General features: G+C 39.4%; 2 protein-coding genes and 1 pseudogene across 3 annotated transcripts; 1 reads left to right on the top strand and 2 right to left on the bottom strand.

Moving 5' to 3' along the window:
- Positions 1–1,068: 1,068 nt before the first annotated feature.
- On the bottom strand, positions 1,069–13,221 carry LOC306863995 (galactosylgalactosylxylosylprotein 3-beta-glucuronosyltransferase 1-like). Its single transcript, XM_079407640.1, has 8 exons — positions 12,997–13,221; positions 10,937–11,091; positions 10,624–10,846; positions 4,596–4,659; positions 3,872–3,990; positions 2,237–2,751; positions 1,872–2,168; positions 1,069–1,779 (listed from the first exon to the last, which is right to left on the bottom strand). Exons 5-8 carry the CDS (start codon positions 3,981–3,983, stop codon positions 1,693–1,695), a joined length of 1,011 nt encoding a protein of 336 aa, XP_079263766.1. The 5' UTR covers positions 3,984–3,990; positions 4,596–4,659; positions 10,624–10,846; positions 10,937–11,091; positions 12,997–13,221; the 3' UTR covers positions 1,069–1,692.
- LOC306863805 (glucose-6-phosphate exchanger SLC37A4-like) lies at positions 12,779–16,447 on the bottom strand (annotated as a pseudogene). The gene is made up of 6 exons: positions 16,408–16,447; positions 15,784–16,015; positions 14,765–15,017; positions 14,273–14,428; positions 14,090–14,175; positions 12,779–12,823 (listed from the first exon to the last, which is right to left on the bottom strand). The product of its transcript is annotated as a glucose-6-phosphate exchanger SLC37A4-like (transcript).
- Positions 16,443–17,749, top strand: LOC306864352 (small ribosomal subunit protein eS25). The gene is made up of 5 exons (XM_079408337.1): positions 16,443–16,537; positions 16,861–16,953; positions 17,084–17,267; positions 17,484–17,582; positions 17,689–17,749. Exons 1-4 carry the CDS (start codon positions 16,535–16,537, stop codon positions 17,576–17,578), a joined length of 375 nt encoding a protein of 124 aa, XP_079264463.1. The 5' UTR covers positions 16,443–16,534; the 3' UTR covers positions 17,579–17,582; positions 17,689–17,749.
- The last annotated feature ends 221 nt before the right edge of the window (positions 17,750–17,970 follow it).

Genomic DNA, 17,970 nt, shown 5'->3' with positions numbered 1-17,970 from the left:
ATTTATATGCCAATTAAGATATTTTGCACTCATTGTCTCCTATAAAATTAAAGTATTATAATCTTAATTCAAGTGATGAAGGATTTCAAAAGTCTGACGGTAATCAGTGTTCAGTACTACTGTAAGGTTAACCCTGCCTGCTTTACATGTTTGAAAATGATTAACAGTTGAAAACATTAGAAATTTAGAAAAGTAATCAAATGTAATCAGTTACATTACTTTAATAAAGTAATTGAAAAGTTACACTACTTATTGCATTTTAAGTAGGGTAACTTGTAATCTGTAGCCTATTACATTTCCAAAGTAACCTTCCCAACACTGCTCATACTGTACAGTTAAAATCAGGAAGGATCTTTTTAAACAATCAAACTTTGGCCTAAATTTCATCTGGCAGAAAATAGTCAATATCTATGGTCAGAATATGATTTCGTGATCGTGTGACAACCACCTAGCAATCAAGCTTTCATCAAATACTATTTCCATCCAAACTGTATCAAAACTTCAACTCAAATCAGCTTTGTAAACTTCTTTTAGAATCAACATTTTCCAGAGCATTTTCTGGAATTAATCACTATGGGAATTTCACTTAAATCCTTTTTTTTAACTCAGAATTGTTCTTCAATGAGAGTGTCTTAATTCTGGAATACACTTCACGACTTTTAAAACCTGACAAATTTTAAAACACTATACATTATAAACTTTGACAACTTTGTAAATGGTTTGAGAAAAAAAAACAGGGCATCATACACTAAATGAGTTAATATCATTACATTAAATATGCAGTATTGCATTTTGACACAGAATTTTGAGCAGACACCTAAAGAGTCTGTGCCCATCATACACCATGTGATTTTCTGTCAAATCCACACTGTAAGAAAACGCTTGTAATTTGAATTGTAAATGGTTATCAGCCATGGTGAAAAATGGAACATTTTAAATGTAGAACACTCTTAAATACAGTTTTTGAAAGTAAAAGTCAAAAAGAGCATCTTATAATTTCATGGAAAATTATTCCTTGTGCGACACTATGATCGTTTTTCATTTTAAAAAAAGTTTTAGCTTTTTGTTATCAGGTTTGTAGATTAGGGCATTACGTATGTTTTATCTCATGTTGTTAAATGTTTATTGCATTATTTAAGTCTCATGTGTTACCATGATGGTGTTTTGTATTTTTGTGGATGAAACTGTGCACCTTCTAATTATTAATATTTTCAGCTTGTGGAAAAGCTACTTGAACTTTGATTCGTCACATGGCTCCCTCTTTAGCACCTGTGGTGTATGATAGTTGTTAGTTTATTATAAAGGTACCAAACAAGACAATATAATAATATAAGACAATATAAGACAATGACATTTAACTGTAAATTAGTACAGTCTGTAAAATCCATAATATATATTTTTGCAATAAGGTTCTAGCAACTTCAGCTGCTGTTTTTAAAGATCTAAATTTTATAGATCATTTTTTACAGTGTGTCAACTTTTGCCCAGTAGACTGGCTGCGACTTTCAACATGCGTCGACTCCAGACTGCAAAAATCTGGGCAAAAGTCATGTAGTGTATTCCAGCCTTAAATCAAATACTTCAGTGTGTCTCTTGATTGTTTACATTCAATGCTGTAAACAATGTTTTATTACTTTTGTTCCAGATACTTAAGGTTTTGTTCAATTTCAAAAACAGTATGAAAGCAGTTCATCATACTTCCATGCTGCCATTCGTGAATCCCCTTTTTCCTTCATTCACAAGCAAGGGTCTTTCTGTCCGGGTGTGCCAAACCAGTATCTGAAAAAAAGACGAAGAACACATTTTTCTGTTTACATTGATAAGCCTTTTGATTTCCAGCAAGGGTATGAAGATTCACATTCACGACTGACCTTTGTGCAGTTAGCGGCTTTGGGTTCCAGGTCACTGAGGGTGACCAGATCCTGTAGCAGACTGCTTTCCTGGTATCCACCTTTTACCCCTTTTAACTTAAAGTAGGCTTGAGGTTTGCTGAGGATGAGCTGAAGGTTCACGGCAAACCCGGCCATGTCGATTGCGAAAGGTCGACGAGGGTCAAACACCGTCCTCCAGCCGAACACTTTGCCTTGAGAGTTGATTTTGGGCGATTCGTACCGGAGACCTCCGACAAAGGCGACCGGCCAGACTGAGACTTTACGAGTCCAACGCATCTGCGGTATGAGGAAGATGGAATCGGTTAAGTGTAAGGACACTGAACGGTAGACCAAATGTACCGTACCTCCTCAAACAGCTCCAAGCTGTAAGTATTGTCATCATCTGCAAAATACACAACTCCTTTATGACTGGAGTATGGGTTGATGTTCTCCCTGAGCCAGTGGAGAGCCAGGTTCCTCTGCATGGTGCCTCGTGGGATACGTACATTTCTGGGCTTCTTTTGTGTCTTGAGATTCTCAGGCGTCTCTACATTCAAGTGAGTGTAATTCAGTCCCGTGTTCTCCAGCAGTCTGGACATCAGTGCCGTCTTCTGCGCTGAGTCCTCCACCACCAGCCAGTGAAGGTTTGGGACGTGTAGGAAGGTGTTAGTGAGGCGGGTCAACTCGGCCTTCTGGACGAGTCTACTGTAGGTTGGAGTTATTACGTGAAGAGTTGGCAGTGTGTCAGACCAGGGTGGAGGTCGCTGGTGGATGTACCTCATCCGGTTGGCCTTAGTGATGATGCGCTTGTTCTCCGTGACGCAGGACTCATGAAGTCGAAAGCCTCTTTGGTGAGCTTTACTGGCCCTAGTTCTGTTATCTGACCATCAAAAAAAAAAAAAGAATTCTGCAAGAGTTTAGAGCAGGGACAAACAATATATCTGTACCATATTGGTTTGTGTGCATATTGGATATTTAAGAACTTTTAAATTTACTTAATTTTGTGGTGCAACCTGTGTCATAGTACACAGCACTTGCCATTATTGCACAAAAGTGGCATTCTGTATTGACGTGCAAGGCATTTGATTGCACTATATCAATAAGTGTACAAAAATGTGAGTGAGGAGTACTTGCAAATTCCAAAATAAAAAAAATAAAAATGATGATGTTATGCCCTGTAGATGATGAGATTTGCAAAGCCTTTGCGATTTGACGTTGAGGAACGTTGTTTTTAAAGTATTCCACAGTCTTTTTACGCACTTTTTCACAGATTGGAGAGCCTCTGCCCATCTTTACTTCTGAGAGACTCTGCCTCTCTAAGACATCCGTTTTGTAGCTAATCATGTTACAGACCTGATGTCAATTAACTTAATTAGTTGCTAGATGTTTTCCCAGCTGAATCTTTTCATTTTTCGTTTTATTCAAATTTAAAAAACATCTCAACATTTCCAGAATTTGGGTTGCATATTGCACTGATGTTTGTGAGCTAAATGTGACTACATCGCCACTACCGTACGGAGAATATCATGCATGAAAACTTTTATTGATATAGATATATATACAGTGCTTGAAGTGGGCCGGTACACACCGGTACATATCTTCTATATTAGCCTTTAGAGTACCTGCACTTTTTTGTGCGTACTGGCACTTCTGACATGTTGCCGGTACTCAGAGTAAAATCGTCAGGGTCTGGGTGATTAGGCTATATGATCCCATATATGATTAGAAATTATATAGAAACTATGTAAATCACACTACGCAGGCGGGATCACCTCTCATCTCGACCAATCACGTGAATGAACGCAAGCAGAGTCGGTCTACTTCATTGTGTGGCACTTCTTTTTTTTCCCACTTCAAGCACTGTATAAGCAACAGGATGTACCACCACAACATCCAACTGCATGTGCCAGTGGCACAAAAACTAGGCTAATATTTCACTAAATGCATAAATGATCTTGCAGCATTTTAAAAGGCAAGAATGATCTTAAATTAATATTTACCTTTAGGAACTGGAATCAAGGAGCTGCCAGAGCGCTGTTGCCAAAATGTGATCAATAAAGTCCACGGTAACAAAATCAAAAAGAGTGCCAGGACGTCCTTTCTTTTCGGCATGTCTTATCTGTGGCAAAAATCGGGAAAAAAAAAATAATAATTAAAAAAAATATATATAAAAATTGAATGAACACCGGTAAAATTAAGCGTTTTACTAGTGATTACCAGTAGTTAATTAACTCGCTCAAAGATATATGAGATTAATCAGACGAAGACAAATGTAATATGATTATGCTTTTTTGCCATAATGGAGCAGACATACCCAACAAGTGGCGTTTGCTAATGCGAGAGTTAGTATTATTATTGGTGATACTTGGTCTTTCACGGCACACAATGTTCATCCCTGTAACATGCAGCATGATTTGTAGCATATAGGATGAAATAAGTCATGCTTTACTTGAAAAAGTGACTGAAAAACAAAGATATTCTCTGCAGCTCTGTCTTTTATGTTGCACAGCAGAAAAAAAGCCATACAATTTTGGAAAGACATTAGCGTTAGTAAATGATGACAAGAATTTCCTTTAGACTTTACTTCTGTTGCAATCAAAGAAAAATTAAAAGACTAAAATATGCGAATCCATCCTCTCAATTTCTGATCTTGTTAGAAGTGTTTGGGTATGTCTTCAGTTTCACATCTTCAGTCAATACTCTGCATGTTAAAAATGAGCTCACCTGTGTTTATTCCTCTCTCATCATAACCCCTCAGCAGTCAGTGTCTGAATAACTCAATCATGATCTGCAGCATGTCGACAGAGACACATAATCATGTTTAAATTCAGATATCATGAACAGTAATGAGTCAAGTTTCTCAATAGCTTTCGCCCAAATTAATATACAATATAAGTGCTTTTCAACCCTGGAGAGCTACCGTCCTGTAGATTTCAGCTCCAACCCCAATCAAACACACCTAAAACATCTAATCAAGGTCTTCAGGGCTACTTGATAGTTACAGAGACTGTGACAAAAAAAATTCCACAGACAACTTTAATTAGTTTAAGGACCTCATTTAAGGTCCTTTGCTGATGCCGCTCCCCTCTCTCCACCCAATGCTTTCCTATCAGCTCTCCACTGTCCACTTACAATAAAAGGCACAAAATTATTAGCCCCCCTGTGAAATTACAGTTCTTTTTCAGATATTTCCCAAGAGATGTTTAACAGAGCAAGGGAATTTTAACAGTATTTCTTATTATATTTTTCATCTGGAGAAAGCCTTATTTCAATTTGCCCGGAATAAAAGAATTATTTAAAAAATAAAAATTGCTAAGGTCAATATTATTAGCCCTCTTAAGAAATTATCTGATTGGCTACGGAACAAACCACTGTTGTTCATTGACTTGGCTAACTAACCTAATTAATCCTCTAAGCCTTTGCATTGTACTCAGATTAGTATATTTCAAAACAACTAGTAAAATAATAATGTACTGTCATCAAGGCAAAGACAAAAAAAAAATTAGTTTAGACTTGAGAAAAAGAATTGTTAATGCACACAAAAGGATGAGAAGCATATGCATGTTTATCAAAGCGTTTTCAAGTGTCTAGAACAGCCGTGAGAAGAATTATCAAGAAGTTTGAAAACTTGTACTGTTATAGAGTATCATGAAAATAAGTATAAAATGTGATACTTTGTTTTTGAGATTGAGGAAGAGAAATCAGTGGGAGAGAGAGGACATGGAAATATAGAGAGAAAATTAACAGGGATCCACACAGTCAGTAGGAGATCCTAAGAGAACGATGCAGAAAGTAAATAGAATCGAAGTGATGGTGTCACGGTGCACACAGCAGGGAGGAACAAGGAACACGCATACGAGGATGTAAACTCAAATAACATATTTACTAGACATCAGGCAGGGCAAGACAAGGCAGACACTGACAGGAACACCGGGGAGTAACGAGTAGACCAGACAAAATGGCACAACACAGACAGGACTATAAATACACAGGTAAATTAACAGACACGGCTGGATTCGAATAAACTACTAATGACATGAGACAAGGACAGGAAACAAACCAAATATGGGCACAAGAGGCAGGAACACATGACACACACACAACAGTTCTCTTACATTACTCCCCCCTCCCGAAAGGCTCGTCCCGAGCCTTAACAGTTCCATCGGGGAGGGGGGGTGGGCGCTCTGGAGGCCTCTCAGGACAGACACGGACCGGAACACAGGACAGGGACCTCCAGAGCGATACAGACAGACGGAGACATCGGAGAGCTGGACGGGACCAGCGGAGACACAGGAGAGCTGGACGAGACCAGCGGAGACACAGCGGAGCTGGACGAGACCAGCGGAGACCCAGGAGAGCTGGACGAGACCAGCGGAGACCCAGGAGAGCCCAGGAGGCCATGGTGGAGCCAGGGGCTCAGGTGACCATGGCGGTGCAGGGAGCACAGAAGGCCAAGGCAGATGGTCTACGGAGCCTTGGCCTCGGACCCCTCTCGGCCCGGCCCCTACAGCCGGAACCCTACTACCCCCCCCAAAAATTTCCCTGGGGATGTTGGGGGTATCAGGAGCCCTCCGGGGCTAGACACAAGTTAAAAAGACCTCGGTCACTGGTCAATACGGCGGCAGCCGGCTGCCACTACAACAACGGTGGCAGCCGGCCGGCTGACCATCCCAACGGCAGGGACCGGTGGGCTGGAGGCAGCCCCAACCGGTGTCGGGCCGAGTGACCTCGGACGGCGGGTTGGCCTTCCCCGCGATTCAGTGGGCAAGGTGAGCCGCGAACAGCGGCGTGATCTCCCGCGAACGGGGGGTTGGAGTCAGCGGCGATCCGGCGGGCATTGAGTCAGCGGCGATCCGGCGGGCATTGAGTCAGCGGCGACACGGCGGGCATTGAGTCAGCGGCGACACGGCGGGCATTGACTCCCGTGAACGGCAGCCTCCTCTCCAGCGACCGGCGGGCTTGGTTATCCGCGAACGGCGGGCTCGCCTCCCGCGAACGGCAGGCTGGAGTGAGCGGCCTTGGGGGAGCCGCGGACAGTGGGTGTGCTTTCCCCACGGACCGCGGCGTGAGACCCGCGAACGGCGGGCAAAAACACAAAACACAGGAACAAAAAAACACTAGAAAAACTTGACAACAGAAAACGCGGTGAAGGGACGACGCTTACTGTACTGGTCTGGTCTTCTGTCACGGTGCACACAGCAGGGAGGAACAAGGAACACGCATACGAGGATGTAAACTCAAATAACATATTTACTAGACATCAGGCAGGGCAAGACAAGGCAGACACTGACAGGAACACCGGGGAGTAACGAGTAGACCAGACAAAATGGCACAACACAGACAGGACTATAAATACACAGGTAAATTAACAGACACGTCTGGATTCGAATAAACTACTAATGACATGAGACAAGGACAGGAAACAAACCAAATATGGGCACAAGAGGCAGGAACACATGACACACACACAACAGTTCTCTTACAGATGGCTAAATGAAGATATTTTTGATGAAAAACACAATCATGTCAGTGGAAAAAACCCTCCACTGACAGCAACGCAACTGACATGATGGTAACTTGGAGGAGAAAAATTGTTGAATAAAGTCGTTATTACTGTTTTCTTTGTGCACAAAAAGTATTCTGGTAGCTTCATAAAATTACGGTTGAACCACTAATGTCACATGGACTATTTTACCGATTTCCTTACTACGTTTCTGGTCCTTGATCATGTCAGTTGCATTGCTGTCTATGGAGGGTCAGAAAGTTCTCGGATTTCATCAAAAAATCTTAATTTGTGTTTCAGTTTTCTACAGTTTTGAATGGATGACAGCAAAGTTTGTCTTGTTGTCAAAGTTTATCTTGAAAATGTCCAACAAGTCAAAGGGAAAAAATGATGTTATTCATAATTTCATATTAAATAAAAAACAATGAAAATTAGTGTCTAACAATAAAGATAAATGAAGTTAGTAACCTTTTAAATTTTCTCAAACATCAGACTCTATTTGCCTAATATATATATACACACACAGTGCCCTAGAGTATTAGAACAGTAAGGCCAATTCCTTTATTTTGCTGTAGACTGTAAACATTTGGGTTTGCCATCAAAAGATGAATATGAGATGAGAGATTAACATTTCAGCTTTTATTTACAGGTATTTTCATCTGGATCTGATACACAACTTAGAAGATAGCACCTTTTGCTCGAACCCACCCATTTTTCATGTTACCAAAAGTATTGGAACATGTGACTGACAGGTGTGTTTTGTTGCCCTGGTGTGTCCTATTAATTGATTATCCAAACAATAAATAGCACTGAATGTCTGCGCTGTTTCAGATCCGTGCAGACTGCATTTATAGTTAGTTAGACGTGTAACCAACATGAAAACCAGAGAGGTGTCTATGGGTGAAAAAGGAGCAATTGTGAAGCTGAGAGAAGATGAAAAATCAATCAAACCATTGCACAAACACTGGCAAGTACAACCATTTGGAATCTCCTGAGGAAGAAAGAAACCACTGGTGTACTAAGTAACACACCTCAAACGGTTAGATCAAGGAAAACATCTGCAGTTGATGACAGAAACATTGTGACCGCTGTAAAGAAAGACCCTAAAACAACTGTTAGTGACATTAGCAACAACCTCCAGAGGGCAGGAGTGAAGGTATCACAATCTACTGTTCGCAGAAGACTTCATGAACAAAAGTACAGAGGCTACACCAGAAGATGCACTGTTCTGTTCACTCATTAGCAAGAAGAATAGGAGACAAGCCTCAAAAATTCTGGGACAAGGTTTTATGGACTGATTTTATGTAACAAAGTGATGGAAAGGCTAAAGTTTGGAGAAAGAAAGGATCTGCTCATGATCCCAAACATACAAGCTCATCTGAAACACAGTGTACACAGGTGTACATTATAGTACACATTACACAAGTAATGTAATGGCTTGGGCTTTCATCGCTTCTTCTGGGACAGGCTCATTAATCTTCATTAATGATGTAACACATGATGGCAGCAGCAAAATTAACTCAGAAGTCTACAGAAATATATTTTGTCTGACAATTTACAGAAAGATGCAACCAAACTGATTGGGAGATCCTTCATCATGCAGCAAGATAATGACCCAAAACATAGTGCCAAAACAACAAATGAGTTCATCAGGGGCAAGAAGTGGAAGGTTTTAGACTGGCCAAGTCAATCTCCACACTTAAACCCTGTAGAGTATGCATTTTACCTGCTAAAGAAGAGACTGAATGGAGTAACCCCCCAAAACTGAAAGAGGCTGTGGTGAAAGCCTGGAAAAGCATCACAAAAGAAGAATGCAAAAGTTTGGTGATGTCAATGGGTCACAGGCTTGATGCAGTTATTGAAAGCAAAGGATTTGCAACTAAATATTAAGTCTTTTTCACTTTAATCTATGATAATTCTATCTGTTCCAATACTTTTGGTAACACGAAAAATGGGTGGGTTCAAACAAAAGGTGCTATCTTCTAAATTGTGGATCAGATCCAGATGAAAATACATGTAAATAAAAGCTGAAATGTTAATCTCTCATCTCATATTCATCTTTTGATGTCAAACCCAAATGTTTTCAGTCTACAGCAAAAATAAAGGAATTGGCCTTACTGTTCCGATACTTTTGGAGGGCACTGTATATATATATATATATATATCTCTTAAAATATTATATGTATTCCTGGCCAGCATTTCACTCCATGACAATTCATGCAGAACATTATCTCTGGTTTGGCAGGTCATTCTGCCCATGAGGATTTCAGGCATTAAATATATACACTGCATCAAACAGGAAGATGAACAGAAAACCCAGGCATAAACACACACACACACACACACACACACACAGATTGCTAGATTTAGGTCAAACCATTGTGTGCCTCAATAAATCACAAAATAATGAGCACCGCCAGGGATTTAGACTGGAGTCCAAATAAGCCACTGAATCGAGGTGAAGCATTTTATCTGGCCTTAAGTCACCAAATCTGCATCACAACATAAAATATTTGACAAATTATAATATGCTACCTTCTAGAATTGACACATTTTTGACATTTTATATAAATTTACAACACATAATATAGAATATAAATTAAACAAATTAAAAATCTATTTGTGGGTGAATGTGCTTATTTGTTATGAAAATAATGGCATAATGCCAAACAATAAATAAATAAATACATACATACATACATACATACATACATAAAATTAAAATGTTTTTATGAGATTCATTCAAAATGTTCTCCAAAACAATGTTGAATAACAGAAACTTCAAGACGGACATTCATGAATCCTTTACTTCCTCTTCAATGTCAATGATTCAGTCTTTCTTAAGATAGATACTTAATTGCTTAATCGCTTGTCTGTCTCTGTCTTATGCACACAGCCCAGATTCACTTCTTACTGTTTAGACAAACATTAAAACAACCAATAAAAAGGCAGCACTGCTTGGTGCCTCACACTTGTCTCAGTTTGTTTATTGTGCGTGTGTCCCAGAGGGAGATATGGTTGTGTTGCTAAAATTGGCTGACAGAGAAGCTGAAGCTCCATATATTCAGCACAAACTCAAGCGTGCATAAAAAAGCAACTTTGAATTTTGAAATGATCCATACCAGTTTTTTAAACCATGACAGTAAAATAGTTAAACACCATAAATCTCACACTTTTGCATTTAAGAGGAAAGCATATCAGCATCTGCTCTACAGAAAATGAAAAAGATTTAAAGACAGCTATACTTACATGTTCCATCTTTCTCTCTTTGCCTTGACACAGTCTTTTACACACTCTGTTTATCAGTCAGATATTCTGCTGGTGGCCTTTGAGAGAGAAAAGACAATAAGAGATGGAGAGAGAGGCTGCTGGGCTGGTGTCAGCAGTACCAGGGCCAGCAGGGAGAAGAGAGGTCATCCCTCTGGAAGAATGTGTCCTCTCATTCAGACAACAAAGACTGCAATTGTGGATGCTGATGGGACATGGCAGTGGAGACAAAGGGCACTCATCAACAACGTCACCAACTGAAATTCTCAAAACATGAGCAATACAATAATATTACCTTAAGAATGAGGCTTTGTTTTATCCTTTACTGTTCTGAGATGCTGTGAAATGTGGGTTTTCCTCCACACAATGTCTGTCCTGTTTAATTCTGACCGATCAGATCATCCCACATGAGTAAAGCTGCAATCGTCTGTCTCAATCACTGTAGAGAGGCTGAATTTAAAAGACGACAGCAATGAGACAGCAAAATCAGACTGAAGTTAAATGAGACAGATGGAAATTGGACAGAGAAATCAAACTGAAGTGGATATCAGAGAGTGAAATCAGACTTGGTTTGGTATCAGACAGTTAGGTCAAATTGAGCTGGAACTCAGACATTAGAATCAGTCCGAGATTGAGATCAGATGGTGAAATAAGACTGACAGTGAACTCATCAGAAAGCAGAATCAGACTGGATTGTAGATCAGAGTGAGATATCAGACCGAGGTGAAGACAAGACAATGGTGGAAATAAGAGAGTGAAATCAGACTCAGGTGGGGATCACACAGTGAAATCAGAATTAGGTGGAAACAAGAGAGTCAAATCAGACTGAGATATCAGACAGTGAAGTCAAACTGAGATGTAAATCAGACAATGAAAACCTTGGATATTAAGGTTTGAAGTTAGACTGTCAGTAAATAAAATCAGACTTAAGTTGGTTATGAGACAATGTAATCAGACTTATGTAGAATTAAAGGAGTGAAATCAGACTGAGATGCATATCAGACAATGAAATCAAACTGGGGTGGATATTAAAGTGTGAAGTCAGGCTGTCAGAAAGTAAAATTAGGCTGAAGTTGGCTATGAGAATGGAATCAGATTGAGGTAAAAATCAGACAGAGGTGGAGCTCAGACTGCAAAATCAGACTGAGATGAAAATAAGAGTGAAATCAAATTGAGACTGAGGAATTTAGAGAGGTTGATAGACTCAGGTTGATATTAGAGAGTAAAGTCAAACTGGGCTGGAAATCAAACACTGACATACTGCCGTGGAGATAAGACAATTAAATCAGACTTTCAGACAATGAAATAATAAAGATGGATATCAGAAAGTGAAATCAGACTGGGGTGTAGATCACAGCGAGATATCAGGCTGAGGTGGAAATCAGACTTTGAAATCAAACTGAAATGGATATAAAACAGCGAAATCAGACCAAGGTGTAAATCAGATAGTAAAATCAGACTGAAGTCTAAACCAGTGCGTGAAATCAGACTGAGGTTAAAATTAGTCAATGAATGTAGACAGAGAAGGAAACCAGACTGTGAGATTTTACTTTTTAACTTCCACTTTTCAGATTTTAGTCCCATTTAAATAACAAATGAAGAATATTTGTGAGCCAGTTTACAATGATGCAGGTACAGATAGTACCAGTTCCTGAATATTAACTCTACAATCTGAAATTATGCATAATGACTGTTGCTATGGCAACAGGGGGACAAATCTGGCAGTAGATCGCTGGTATGAATGACAGACAGTTCTTACTGACACTGCTCCTTTCTTCTGTTCTCTCTATCATACTGATGTGTACTGTTTCAGTATGAGATTTTCTTCCTACTCCAATCTGCTCCAAAAGATGCGCAAATACCAAAGCTGAAAATTCCCTGACAAATCACACACCAGTTCTTTTAGAGAGCTCATTTTAACTCTAAATCATTAAATCAGGTCATTAAAAGCTGTTAATGCAGTCTTTACTTCATGGGACAGTGCTATGAGCTCCTGGGGTGGTTTGGCTGATAGCCACTTTATTGATGTCCATGCACAATGACACTGTTCAGTTTGAAAGAAAAAACCCTCTGACTGTACTAATAAAAGCCTTCAGCCTGCAGCACCAGAGGGGAGCAGACAGACAACACTGCACGGTCACGTCCACGTGCTGCAGTGATCACAGTTTCTGAGCTGTGAAGACTAAACCCAGAAAAGAAACAGAGAGACATTTCAAAGCAGATCAAATCCCTAGCACAACGCTTCTATGTGACTGGGTCTGTAATTGTTTTAGAAATAATTTTTCAATAGCATGAGTCAGAGCATGAATTAATAATAGTTCAGTCTATTGATTGCAGGAGAATAGATTTTCTTACCTGAATGCTTGTCAAGTGTACCAAGTCCCACTCTGTACAGACTCTTCACTCTTTTTTCGTTCGTCTCTTGCTCCTGCAAATGCTTTTTTAGAACTAAATTGAAAGACGGCTTCTAATCTAATATTTAGTTTTTACAAAACAAAGAAAACAAGACAGACACTCGAACACAACCTCATCTGAAAAGGAGTAAAGCATCCTGCGCTGCTTCTCTCCGTTTCTCTCTCTGTCTGTCTCACTCACTTACACACACATGCACAAACACACATAATGAGTCGAACCATGGAGAAGTCGATTTCCATGGGTAGACAGAGCCATTATAGAGGCATTAGGCATTATATTGTCACTTCGACTGCAATTTTCTACTAAGTGTTTCCAATGACATTTAGCTGTAAAAATCTAAACAGCATGTCAGAAGGCTAGTGAACTTTGTGGTGTGTTTTAAAAGTGAGGGTAAATTAACAACCTCTTAGACATTATTGTTGAAATTTTGAGACATTTATTTTTTTCAGGGTATGTCTTTATTTTCAGTATTGGGTAGTGATTATATGTAATCTGGATTATGTAGTCAGATTCCAAATATTGAGCACTCGTAATGCTCAGATTACAGTTACTTTTTATGGATTACACGATTATACATTTTTCATAAAATGGCAGTGAATTGCTCATAATTTATTGATTCTCTCTAATTCTTATTTTTTCTTATTTAATGCTTCCTTTCCAAAAATCCAACTGTGTCATACCATTTAGCATTGTCTATATTTTCACAATAGAATGGCCATGCACATCATGTAAATAATTCTGTGATCCATGCTTCTGAATTTGGTTGGCCAAAATGCACCCCTCAAGCAACTAGACCATGTATGAAACAAATAATTGTGTCTTTTACAGGCTATCTCTCCAGTTTCTCTATCGATCTATGTTTGATACAGTGTTTGGCCCCTAGGTGTAGAGACATTCGACAGGGTCACATGATCCTTTAGAAATCATTCTGTTGTAATATGCTGTTTCGGTGCTCAAAAAAACATTTCTTATTATTACCAAGGTTGAAAACTGTTGTGCTGCTTTTCAAAAGTTCAAAATGAATTGAACACACCCTAGCCACAGCCCTGTCAGACAGATAACCAGCTCCAATGCTGCCAAAAAACCCACCAACTTCCAGGGCACTCATGTATGAGCTGCCTGTAGAAAACAAAAAAGCACGTTAGCATCCTCACACAGGCCATAAACAACACAGAAAACTTAGGATAACACGATAAACATAAAGTACCAGACTCACCCATCATAGCAGACTGGCCTTTTTCCTGCATGAGGAACAGCTGACCCCAGTCAGTGCAGGCGATCTTTACTCCAAACACAACCAGGTAGCCAGCAGATAGCACCCAAAGATAAGGAGACAGCAGGAACTCTTTTAGACTGCTTTCATCATTAGGGCCTGGAAAAAGAGTGAAGACTGAGTGGATTGACACGAGCAGTAGCCAGTAACAAACATACATCATTTAAATTGCATAAACAGAAAAACACCAAGAATATATTATTCACTACCATTCAAAAGTTTGGAACTTTTTTAATGTTTTTGAAAGAAATCTTTTTATACTTACCAAGGCTGCACACAGTAAAAGCAGTAATATTGTGAAATGTTATGGCAATTTAAAACAACAACGTTGTATTCAAATATATTCTAAAATGTAATGTATTATGTATTCTCTTCAGCCATAGATTAGAAAACAACTAGATGATCTAAGCACTAGATGATATACTGCTTTCTTACCTCCTTTTTTTCCTTTGCCCTTTTTAGCGCCAGGCTCAATATTGGGCAACCCCACATCACTGGGTTCGTTCTTTACCGTCAGAAGGCAAAAGACAGCGACAGTCATGCAGATCACCCCAGACATGGACATGATGAGTCTCCAATTGTAGTACTGAACCAACACTGTAGTGATGATGGGTCCCAGACTACCTGCCAGGTTCATACTGCAGCACAGGATGGCCCACCATGTCCCAAACTGAGACGGTTCAAACCACTGAAACAAGGCCAGTACAAGGACATTTGAATAAACTTTTCATGGAAAACCAAAAACACAATGTCAATACGGGATAAAGTGTAAAAATGGCAATTTAAATGATTTTTTAGTGTTATTTACTATTTAAAAGCTAGATTTCTAGAAAAGGTTTTTAGTTTCTTTAAGAAACCCAGGGTGCATGGACAATGTAGCTACACAGGTCAAAGCTGCTCGAAAATGTTGTATAAAGCAAATAAAATGTCATTTTGGGATGTTCTTGAAGTGAAAAACATCATAAAATTTAAATAAATTCTAAAAATACAAGTTTTCAGCACTAGGGTTTGGAGTAGTCTACAATTATAATTACATTTTTGTATTTTTGTATTCATTTTTCATCTAAGACGACTACGAAACATCCACAAATCAATCTGAAATGCAAGTAAATAACATTTAGTTCATTAAAGTCCAAGAGCAATGCCTGTTAATGACCATTATGCATTTGATCATCCACTGAAATTTATGTAATACTCAATGACATTAATTTTATTGCAGACCAACAAGTGCTTCCAGGTTGGTCAGGCACAGATAACAACTGCTGGTTACTTTAATTAGATTTAAGTCGTAATGCTCCCAGCTTGACACCACAAGTTTGTGGCCGGCATCAGCTGTTGCATCTAGAATACATGCTGCAATCCATCAGCGTGAGCCGTGAGGTCAGCAGTTAGAATTGCCAACACTGGAAGACAGGTGCATATTGATGGATTTAAAGGTAAAGGGTCAGCCTTACCTTCCGAAGCACCTTTCCACATGGTGGCCAGCCGAAACCTGACCAAACCCATTCACGAACCAAAGCACGGTAAACAGCATGACAGTGGATGACCAGGAAAAGGCGATGTTTATGGCGCCCACAATGAAGAGCCCGATGGAGAAGAGCCAGCGAGCGCTGATCTGGTCCGAAAGCACTCCGCTGATAAACTTACTGATAGCGTAGGCCAGAGTCTGGCTGCTGGTGATCAGTCCTGCATCACAGGAAACAGGACAAACCAAGGCTGAAATCCTCTGGATGCTTTGCAGATCTGATCACTAAGAATCATGCAGCAACTAAATAATACTGCATTGCATTTCACAAGATTTCATTTAGGCCTATTTGATAAAAAAAAAAAAAAAAAACAGTTAAACAGTTATATTGTGAACTCTTTTCTATTCAAATATATTATAAAATGTTGAATTTTAAAAAAGCTGTTTAAAAGTCTATGAAAAGTTGAAAAAGCTGAAGTTTCAGCAGTCTTCCAGTATCCAGCTTGTAACATTAAACAGTTATTTACTATCACTTTTAAAACGGGTAAATAATGTCACAGTGTTTATATTTAGAGGAAAGGAGTTCTCTAAAGTTTCCACATGACAGCCGCACTCCAGTCCTGCAGGTGGCGACCGTGAACTACTGAGCGCATAGACAGCACGAGTCGAAGTGCACGCGGACAAAGCGGACGTGCGCGTGCGCCACTTCCTTTCTCTTCCGCAGCTCGCAACGGCTCAGCATGGTGAGTGCTCGAGCGACTCCCTAATGTTAGAAAATAGCACTTTTACCCACTTCTCACGTGTAATAGTCGTATTATAACAACACTGTGCTACGTTTTTAAGCATGATGAATAACATAATGTAGCTTTATTGGGCCATTTCGCCGTTTGTGTGTGATTATTTTTTATTAAGTGTTGCCGCATCGTGCGCGAGGCCTGAACACACACGCACCGTAATACCTCATTGCTTTAAAAAAAAAAAAAAAAAAAAAACGCCGACCATGTAATAATTAAAATACGCTTTTATTTATGCATGTGATTGAAATGAGTTTTCTTTGCCTGTCTAGCCGCCCAAGGATTCGAAGCAGAAGAAAGATGCGGGCAAGTCCAAAAAGGACAAGGATCCCGTTAACAAATCCGGAGGCAAAGCAAAGAAGAAGGTAAATACTACAGTTAAAAGTATTTTACATAGCTTAAGAAACCTGTCCGTCCTTTTTAAGTCATTAACTGTGACTTCATGCTGTGATTGCATGCATGGATTGTAATTTTCCTGTATTTGGTCTTGAGTAGAAGTGGTCCAAAGGAAAGGTGAGGGACAAGCTGAACAACCTGGTTCTCTTTGACAAGGCCACTTATGACAAGCTGTACAAAGAAGTTCCCAACTACAAGCTCATCACACCCGCTGTGGTCTCTGAGAGGCTGAAGATCAGGGGCTCGCTGGCCAGGGCTGCCCTGCAGGAGCTGCTCAGCAAAGGTGATCATCTGATGCTCTAACAGTGAATATGATTGATTCACAAACTGATCGAGTACATCTCATATGGCAGGGCTTTTTGTCAGCTAAACGCCTTATAACGTTACAGAAATTATTTACTTAAAGTATTCCGATTTTTATTTTAGTTGACGCATTCAGAGATGTCTCTAGCTTTATTTTGAATTCATGATGGAGTGATATTTTGTTTATCGTTGTCAGGTCTGATCAAGCTGGTGTCCAAGCACAGAGCTCAGTTGATCTACACCAGAAACACCAAGGGCACAGATGAGGTAGCTCCAGAGAAGGAGGCATAACATGGTGATTATCAACTCATAACTCACTTTCATATTTGATGTCTTGTGCCAGCTAATGTTGTTTCATCTACTGCTCTCCTGTATTGAATGTAGATTCATCTCTTTTTCAGATCCCACCTTGGCTTGAGTTATGGTCTTTTGTATAGGTAAATAAACAACCACAACATGAAACCTGTTTGTGCATTTCTTCAACAAAGTCCATATGTACCTGCGTTGTGTTTGTACTCATTATATAATTTTGAGAATGTATATTGTGGTTTATGACAGTAGGTTGAAATTTTTAGAAACAAAGCTTAATTTCTCCCAATTAATACATATACCAGTTTATAATCTTAAATTGCTTTTCTTTGAGTTTTTCAAAGCTAAAATTAAAATGGTAATTTTAGAAAAGC

The sequence above is a fragment of the Barbus barbus genome (genome assembly GCF_936440315.1).
Source record: "Barbus barbus genome assembly, chromosome: 45".
Taxonomy (NCBI): Eukaryota; Metazoa; Chordata; class Actinopteri; order Cypriniformes; family Cyprinidae; genus Barbus; species Barbus barbus.
The sequence above is the reverse complement of the archived record's forward strand: the minus strand, read 5'-3'. Positions and strand labels throughout refer to the sequence as shown.